This window comes from Epinephelus lanceolatus, chromosome 12 (assembly GCF_041903045.1).
Source record: "Epinephelus lanceolatus isolate andai-2023 chromosome 12, ASM4190304v1, whole genome shotgun sequence".
Taxonomy (NCBI): Eukaryota; Metazoa; Chordata; class Actinopteri; order Perciformes; family Serranidae; genus Epinephelus; species Epinephelus lanceolatus.
In genome coordinates, this window is record NC_135745.1 from 16471930 (window position 1) to 16481922 (window position 9993).

Genomic DNA, 9993 nt, shown 5'->3' on the forward strand with positions numbered 1-9993 from the left:
GTGATATGACTTTTCTTCGCCTCTCTCGTCTGTAAAGCACATGCCAGAAATGAGTAGAGTGATGTGAGCTTTTGCATTCTTGAATAAACCAGAGACATTATCACCAGAGATGGAGTTATGGCTTTGTGGTTGCACTGATTGGGTAGTTGGAGGCCACAGAACTTATGTGTTCTGTAAACTGAGACAAATTTTGTCTAGCCCAGTATAAAAGTAGAAGTGAGACTAAAAAGATACAGCTGAAAGCCTTCAGGGCAGCAGTTTCTGGACAATATGGCCTCAAATCATTGGTCATTGAAGAATTGCCTGTAAACTAACTTTTATTGGCACAATAGTAACAACAAAGGCAGTCTATCCAATAAAAGAGAGCTGATAAGGGCCAAACATTTTTGTGGTTTAATAAGTGATATAAAATCTTCACATATAATGCACGTGGTTTCACATAAATTTGTCCAGTATTTCCAGGAAACATTTTCAAATTAGGTTTAAGTCTTGGCGCAGGAGTTAAGATGAGTTGTTCTCAATGAACACAAATTCAAACCTATAAGCTTTAACATGAAGGTTTACTGTTGACCTTGGAAAATTCTTAGCAGAAAGTCCATCTACTGGAAAACAACAGTTCACTTTTTGTCAAATTAAAAAATAATTTTGTTGGGGGCGTTGGTGGCTTAGTGGTAGAGCAGGTGCCCCATGTACAAGGCTGTTTCCACAGAGGCCCGGGTTCGACTCCAGCCTGTGGCCCCTTGCTGCATGTCACTCCCTCTCTCCCCCCTTCCCACTTGTCTGTCCTATCCATTAAAGGCTAAAAAATGCCCCAAAAAATATCTTTAAAAAATAATAATAATTTTGTGATGTTAGTAATGAAACTGCTTCATATTGTTTTTCAGTGTAACACTATGTGTCTGCAGTACTCAAACAGGCCTTAAAAATCCTTGAAAGTTGGTCTTATAGATTACGGTCTTTTGTAAATTCTGGTTTTAAAGGTAGGTACTCCTGGCTGAGGACTGTTTGAAAATACTGTGTTTTTTAAAATTTATGTTAAATTCCTAAAGCTCACTGTGAAAAACACATTTGAAATCTGGCTTGACACAAAAGCAGATTTAAAGGATTTCCCGTGGATCTTTTACTTGAGATAATCATCTTAAGGTTTTAAACTAATCGATGTCAATTATAAGTGCCAGTGGCAAGTTAGAACATCTTTAACTTCTGCACTGGGATGTATTTTCCAGTGAAACAGAATATCTGATCAGTGCATAGCTATAACAGTGTTTGAAATCAAATCACAATCAAATTACATTTGATTGGACTGCTAAAAAAGTGGGCAGGTTTATAATTTAGTGGAGCCACAGTGGAGTGGCTCCACACCATAGACAGTATAATTAAGATGGACAGCATGGCAGCTTCCCAAAAGTGAAGCCAAAATATCTTGATCGCCCTCTGGTGGCTGGCTGCAGTACATGTCACATACCACATCCCCTCTGTGTTAGCAGATGGGACCTTAGCCAAACTAAAAAAATCAAAGAACACATTGATAGTTTCTGTCATTTTTGGTAATTCTTATCTTGCTGGTGTATGTTCAAGCCTTCATTTTGATAAGGATGGTTTTAATTGTTTATTTGATGCTATAAAATGGGGGTTGACGTCATGATTGACAGTTGTGTGTGACAATCGAGTACTTGTGATCAGTGGTGCTGTTCACAATTCACGTAACTATGGGCAGGAACTCAATACCGTGGAGATGATGATTTGGTTCTTTTCATATTGTTCTTAATTTGACTTTGAAGCGAATTTGACATAGTGGCCAAACTGTGTAACTACAACTCAGGTCTGTCACGTGATGCCATTGGGCCCAAAAAGATTTTTCTCCATAGAGTTACATTGTAAAAAAAAAAAAAAAAAAAAAAAAAAAGACACCTTTAGCCTAATCATACGTTGTTGTTTTTGTTGTTGTGTCACAACCCCTGCAAAATGACTTGTTTCACTATTGGGATTTAAGAGTAGGTGCATTATCCATCTTTATAAGCAGATCATGCTCCACACACACCTCCCCCATTGTTATATTGTTAATTAAGTGCACAGTATAACCAGAGATGTGATCTAAAAGCATTAAAAATTGCAAATAGCGAAAACACATATGATACCTTAGCTTGTCCAGTGTTCCATGTATTATTTTCTTTAAGTCTTAGAAAAGGTGTTGAGATGGATTTTTCCATTCTTCCATTCTTCAAGTTGTATTGTTAGTAATAAAACTACATTATATTGTAGTTTGATGTATATGTGCCCACCTCAAACAAGCCTTGAAAATTTGCCATTATAATGAATATCCTTGGAAGTACTTTTGAAAAAACAAACAAACAAAAAATAGCTTAAACACTGAACTTTGTCAAGGTGCTTCACTTCTGTCACCTGCAGCAGGATTTCACCTGAGAATATCAGGTTTAGGTGTTAAACTAACTAATTTAATGTTCTTTGGAGTTCACTAAACAAAGCCGTGTTTTAGAAAAGCACTTTAAATTGATGCTCAGGTAGAGTTTGGTTGTCTATGTGTTTGTATTTTTAGGATATATAACTGTACTCGCCTTAATGCAGCATCTCTTAGCCTCCATCTCCTCAAAGTTTGCAGCCAGAGCTTCCATGCACAGTCTATCCATTGACGTCTCTTTATAGACACTGAGGATGTCATAGAATCCCACTGGTGCCCGCAGTACACGACGGCCTGCCAAAGCCAATACCAGACAAGCACTTGTTTTTCCCCCAAATGACTTAGCGAGACGTTAAACACGTGAAAGTAAATTATCTGTGCTTCACAGCGTCGAGCTCTGACCTCATAGCCAGGCACGTGTTTACTCTGGCTGAGATGAGCCATTTCGACTTCTTTTAATTATTTAATACTTGAGGGATTCAGAGGCCTGCTCTAAGGCTTGTCCATCAGTGGTTATTTGTGATGTGCAGTGTTTGTGTGTTTTGTGGTCGAGGGGAGCTGGATTGGTTTTTTGGAGCAGCGTCTCCATCAGATACAGGCACACTAACCGGGATGGCTCTCACACAGAAACACTATTATACAATTTGAAGGAAAGAGAAGTAATGAAGTTTACTTTGCAGAAGCTCTGACTGACATCAGATCCAAATAGCTGGTTTAACTAAAATGTTTTGACATGTCCACACATTTTTGTATTTACTGTACCTCTAACATGCAATAAGTGTTCTCTAGTTTCTCTAAGTACTTGATTGGTAGTGCTTAGATCACATTAAATCTCCATCTGTGTTACATACATTCAACATGATCCTCTGTGATCCAGTAAATCTATGTCGCAGCATCTTTCCTCTGCCAAAACTGCAAACGGATCAGTTTAGCTTGCACAAGCTGGCACCTTCTGGTAAACCAACTCATCCCCTCCTCTGATCCTGTCCAAGTGTGCTTTTATTAAAAAAGCAGGCATCGGTTGAAGACAGTATAATGTGCATATAAACACAGGAGCTTAAATTCTGCAAGCAGGATTCTTCTCATTCCAGATATAAGAAGGGCAGCTGGCTGCAGTTAGCTTTAAACAAAGAAAAATGATAAAGGGGTTTAGCCGGTAAAATAAAATCAGAGAAACGGTTTCCTGAGGTCGTGCTGACAGCTGCTCCCTCAGGCGTGGGTTCTGTGTTAAGCTTGTGCATCTGAGAAGTTTTGGGTAAACCGGCCACAAAACGACAGATTGACCCAGCAGGGCCACGCACGGGATGGCTCAGTCATCCCAGCTATGTTGTTGCAGCATTGCAAGAATGTAAGCCGTGGAACAGCCGCAGTTGTTTATAGTTAAGGTCAGCTCTGATGGTTCTGGGGCCACCAAGGGGGAATCCAGAGAAGTGTTGAATTCTTGGGGCTTGCAGTCATCGCGGCACATTCATTTCAACAGTTGTGCTATATCAAAGCCCACTTTGTTTGCATAATCCTATACAAAGCCTGGTCTTTATTACCTTGGGAAGCCGTAGCCATCTGTAAGTTATATCAGTTTGGGTTTCAAAAAGTCCTTCTGATTAATTTTGGCTTTTATTGTGTTTCTCCACTGAACGCTGTTAAATTAAATGTAATAGCATTTGACATGGGAAATGGGTAATAAAGAGACCTGGGGATGATAAATGATAGATATGTAAAGAAATCTCCAAACATTTCCTTCTTTTATAGCTGGTCAGATGCGAATATAGAAGGCGCTTTGGGCCCACAGCCATCAGTATCTCTGACAAGGCCTGGCTTGTTTATGAAGCCCACTAAAACCCTTCCAGCAGAAACCAAGGCCATTTGGCTCTCTGGGGACCAATATGCTACAGTACATCATCCAGGAGAGTTCTCAGGCCACATGAAATGCTGAGAGCGAGCTCTTTGAAGGAGCAGGAAGGGGAGGGGGGGGGGCTCAAATACCATATTGGGGGGTTTCAGCTGCATATCTCCTTGGAGAGATATTCGCCTGCCTTTTCTTTCTTCTCGTCGACTTGGCTCCACTGACTCACTCGTTTCCATGTTGAGTCAGAGTGTTCGTGCACAGTCAGCACATTCTTACAGCGTAGCGATGGATACAGCGCCACACAAAGCCCGCCTACATTACCCCCCCTCAATGTGGAAACGCTTCCTTGTCTAAAATGCACTGTTTGTACAAGAGCTTTAAGTATTTACATGTTTGTGTCTGATAATACAGCTGCTGCCACACTGACAGATAATGGTTATCAGTATAAATACTTAGTCTGGGTTTGGTTTGATCAGAGATGTGTGTGTCAAACTTTAATAAAACCTAGTTTTCAATGGGACACTTTGGTGATTTTCAACCAGCATTGTATCATAACAGTGTGGGCAGTATGTGTAAATGAACTGTGGTAAACTTCCCTCCATCTCACCAGCACCCAGATCTCCCTGCTCATCTCTCAGCTTAAATCCAGCATCCAATTGATTTTCACTGGCAATAGGGCTTAAAATACAAATTGCAACTTTTGATGGTACACCATTACAGACACAAGGAGTGTAGAAGCAGATCAAAAAAGAGACCCACCCCTCTCTCTCACTCTTTCAAACTCGAATCAAACTGTAAAACTAAGCAGTGCTGATCAAAGACAAACCAAGATTCTGTTACTCTCTTGCGTACTGCTCACATAAAATGTCTTCAGGAACATATTTAAGTGCACTGTTTAGCTGTAATACGAGAATTTTTAAACAGGAAGTGGGCGCCATACTGTTTCCTGTATTGTAAAAACAGAGGTTGAAAATACTGAGATCAAACGGTAACACGAAGCAGTGTTGATCAAATATGAACCAAGCATTGTTTATTTCTCACCTATAATGTTTTCAGAAACATATTTTAGCTTACTGTTTAACTGTAAATTCAGATTGTTTATTACCAGCCTGGCCGCCATATTGTTTCCTGTGTCAAAATGGCCAAGCTGACATATTTCCACACACCAGCTGGAGCATTTAGTGGTCTGGTGTAGTGCGGTGCATTCTGGTAGTTGTAAGTTTTCTACCACTCTTGAGAAAAAGTAAATGCACCAGCCCTTTTTCTCTGTTTTCTCTGATCATACAGTTTATCAGCTGTTACTTATAATGTGTTACAGCAGATAATCATTGTCAGTCTGTTCCTTTAATGTTTTAAGCAATAGAAAATGTGAATAAAACCTCAGTTAGTCAAGTTTAAACGTACATCATAGTTTTGTCATTTCTCGCACTCACATAAATGTTTATGTTGGGGAGTAATCCAGCTACCTGGTGTTGTGTTGCCAACAGGAACAGACCAACATCGTTGTTCATGTCTGCTGACGTCAGCCCAGCGAGCTCCTCATCAGACAGAGTGGACGTCCAGCTGCAGGGTTACCACAAAACCTACAGCCACCAACAAGTATTCACACAGCAGCAAGGTACTGACAGTGTACAATGAGTATGTGTCAACATCAGCAGCCTCATTACGTTGTTCAAACATATAGGTTTTGGTGTTTTTGACATTTCCTCTGTGGTTCTCCAGGATGTCTGTACGGAGAAGGGAAAGTGGTTCAGCCAGTCAATGATGGAGGCTTTGAACCTGCCAGTTACTTCACAACTCCGTCCGCCTCTCACTCTACAGGTAAGATGGCAATAAAGCAGAGTTTAGGCGTTTATATGCTCCAATAAAAGCACGTGTTGGATGGTCAGGCAACATCTGAACCGCCTCCTGCTACCCACCTTCTATCTGATACCAGCAGTCTCAGAAAAAGACTCAAAATATTGCTGGTATATACACCAATGATAAGAACTGCAATATAGGCATACATTACTCATAACACACATGAAGCAGGTGACTTAAAGGTCTAAGGTGTCTAGGATTTAGAAAAAACTAAACTATGTTTCCTCAGTTTATAATAACCTGAAAATAAACATTGTTGTGGGTTTGTTACCTTAGAATGAGTGGTTTTATCCTCATATGAGTGGGTCTTCTTCCATGGAGTCTGCCATGTTGCTTCATAGCCCAGAACAGATAAACCATACACTGGCTCTACATAGGGCCATTTACATTTTTGTGTCAGCCACTGTAGTTCTCCTACATGCTTGGCACATAGGGGAAGTTTCAGTTCTGTAACCTCACCACTAGATGTCACTAAATCCTATACACTGGAACTTTAAACATCCACTGAAGAAACAAAAATGGCGGTAGACTATCAAATCTGTGTGGATCAGTGAGGAGACAGTAATCTTCTTCAAATTAATACATGACATGAACATGAATGCCTTGTTGCATCCTCTTCTTCTGCAGTGGAAGAGGCATCTGACTGAAGAATTATTGCCACCAGCTGCTAATTTCAATTGACCTACTCCTAAAATTCACTAAAACAGTAGTGGATGGAAATGGTCATATGTTTGCATACTCTTTTTTGCACATTTTTGAAAATTTGGTTAAAATTTGCACTACATTTGGATTAAAATGTGACTTCTGGCTATCTTGACAGAATACTTTCTGTCACTTTCTGGGTGCAAGACGATTAATATCTTGCAGGTGAAACTGTCCGGAAATGTACTCGGTTATCCCCGTATCTCATCTCCCCCTCACTATGACAACACACCTACAACTCATCATACAAACTAGTTCTTCTCTACCATACTGCCTTCCTTAAGAACTAGGCGAGCTAGCTGGACGGGCTTTGTGTCTGTTACCATGGAACTGTTGAATTCCCATCGTACATTTTCTTAACTGGACTGCCATCATACTTTGGATGTTATAGAATCTGTATAGGTCTGGTCTGCTGAGGGATTCCTCTCTTATCTGCTTACTTTGATTTTAAAGGATTTGGTGTTAATGACAACACAAGGTAAGGTAGCTCACTGGCATTAAGCTCTTTATGTGATGATTAACGGTTTATTACTGTCAAAAAAATAGAAAATTTTCTGTTTTCCTCCTCTCAGGGTTCGACTTGCTGCAGGACCTGCAGGGCCAGGCGGGAGGCGGTTACTCCATGTCTCCATGCTCAGACGACAGCTTCCTCTTCCAGGCAGGAGGTGTCGACCGCTGCCTCAACCAGATCTACTCCATCTACCTGGACTCATGATGGGCCACCCAAAACCAAAGAAGAAAAAAACTGCTCCAGAATCACTTTGTTTTCCTAAGGATGAACAATAGCATGTAAATGTGTGGCAGCAGACAATCATAACAACAGTGTACTGTTTGTTCAAGGCTGAAGTTCTTGTTTTGGACAGACATAAATAATATGTCAAAGGGTACAAACCAAAGAGCAAAATTAACCAGAGACAGAGCTACAGCCAGTCAAATTCTAAATGTGAATAGCAGTGACTTTTTTATTCAGAGATGACCACAGTATTTGTGATCTGGATAGGATGAGCTATGAGCCTCTTTTTGGTAATTTGATGTGTAGGAAAGTCAGGTAGCTGGTGCTCTGGCTCTGCGAGTGATGTTAACTAAACCAGTGAGATTCATTCTGCCTCCATGAAATATTAAAAAAAAAAACATTTGTCAGGACGGGATCTTATGATGTCGTGGTTCCCAACCCAGGGTCAATAAATAAATCTGCTGGGGTCAAAAGATGATTAAGAAGATAACAAATAACAAAATAACACAGTTCTGCTTTAGAAATTATTCTAATTTTTGTTTGACTTTTCTGTAATTGTTGCTTTTTTTGTCATTTCAAGGTATCATTAGCCAAAAAACGTTGGGAACCATTATGTTATAATGGATGATGGGCTGGTTTTAAGCAGTCCGAGCAATAGAGCAAAGAATAGCTCAACATTCTGGGAGATATGCTTGTTTGTTTCCTCGCTGTGAGTTAGAGGAGAAGGTTGATATCACTCTCATGTCTGTGTGCTAAAATGTAGCCACAGCCAAGTTATGTTAGCTTACCAGTTTGCCTACCAGTAACTCTAAAGCCCAATTATATCAGGACTATTTCTTGACTGTGATGACTAGTGGCATAAGGTAGTTACAACGGGCTCCAGTGCACGCTACCATACACTTATCGTCTTGTCACGTGGTCAGAAACTTGACATTGGATAACATTAACATACATATTTCCCAGCAATCATCATTGTGTATCTGTATATTACAAAAAATACCAAAGAAAAGAGACATTTTTAATTTAATTTAACAATTTGTAATAGTTTGTTATAGTTTACTTGGAATAAGCGTATCATTTTATTATAGATCCTACTGACTATTTTACAAATAAAAAAAAAAAACATGACAGAGATGGCTTTGCCTTCTTCAAGAGCATATAATAGCACTGTTGTTAATTTAATGAGAGTTCTTTGAAAACAGGCATATTTCCAAGGTGGCAATCACTCATAGGGGCCCAATCTCCACCCAACACATTGTTGGAGGGCCTACTCTCTCTATGCCCCCCCCCCCCCCCCCCCCCCCCCCCCCCCACCTCAAAGGCCCCAGTGCAATCACACTGCCTGCACTCTTTATATTTACAACCCTGGTGATGACTCCACTCCAGGAAGTCACTACACCCAGCCAAGAAGTAGTCCGGCACATAACTACCCGTAAAACCACATCTTGTCATTTATATTCTTTGGATTAAACAAACAAGATATAACTTGTTAATGAGTTAGCTTTAAAGTTGTTGGCCGGCACTTTTTTTTTACTGTTGATGAGTCTAGACAAGTGGTGTCAGTACAGCAAAAGCTTGAGTACTCTCTGACATTAACATGGATTCCAGCTAATGTAAGAGGTCTCTTGGGACAGTAAGGAGTTAAATGTTTATTGATGTGCTGTAAGTAAAGAGTAGGATTTCAAAATAGTGGTAAACAATGCAAAGAGGCTAAACTGGGGTGACGTGAGAACTTTGTGGCTGCTGGAATAGTTTCGATCCTCTTGTCCAACTCTCGGACAGAAAGATAATTGTATATTCCCATATGTCAAGCTATTCTAAACTATTGTCTTTAAGGTCGTAGAGTGTAACCAGAGTGTCATTGAGAAACCTCCAACATCTTGGTAATATGCAGGGAACTGCAGGAAAGTGGCGCGTACAGTAAACTGTAGCACTGCTGCCACCAAGTGTCTGAATGACAGTATATAAATATAGTGTATTTACAGTCTGTGGATCAGTGTGGAGGACTCCTGGGACTTTAAAACTGACACACAAAAAGAAAGAAAAAATGCACTAAAATGTATTGTTTATGATTTGTCTGTAATGGACATAAAGGTGCCAACAAATATGTTTCAATATGTGTAATCTAACAACGATCAAGACCGAAGCATAATCTCCTTTTTTTATACTGTCTCTTCTGTTCCTTTTTTTGTTTTTGTTTATTGTATCAGTGTTATATTCAGTGAGAGGGAGGTGTGCATTGTTTACAATAAGTTCTCTGCACTCTTTTCTGTCTCATCACAGAGACTTTAAGAAAATGACCAACCAGAAAAAATGTTTACACTGATTTTGTAGCAATTCAGAGATTTTCTTATTATTGTCTTTGAACAATGTATATAGACTGTATAAAAAGCACCTGTCTTTTATATCTAAATAAATAACTCTGTTTGTATA

At 39.8% G+C, this 9993-nt stretch overlaps 1 protein-coding gene across 2 annotated transcripts in view; it reads left to right on the forward strand.

Moving 5' to 3' along the window:
- The window catches only part of glis1a (GLIS family zinc finger 1a), a 59419-nt gene extending 49426 nt beyond the window's left edge, over positions 1–9993 (forward strand). For both annotated transcript variants that reach the window (XM_078173030.1, XM_033650172.2), the window contains exons 7-9: positions 5753–5883; positions 5988–6086; positions 7400–9993. In XM_078173030.1, coding sequence (XP_078029156.1) covers positions 5753–5883; positions 5988–6086; positions 7400–7542 — 373 coding nt within the window. In that variant the 3' untranslated portion in view covers positions 7543–9993. The remainder of the gene's footprint in view (positions 1–5752; positions 5884–5987; positions 6087–7399) is intronic.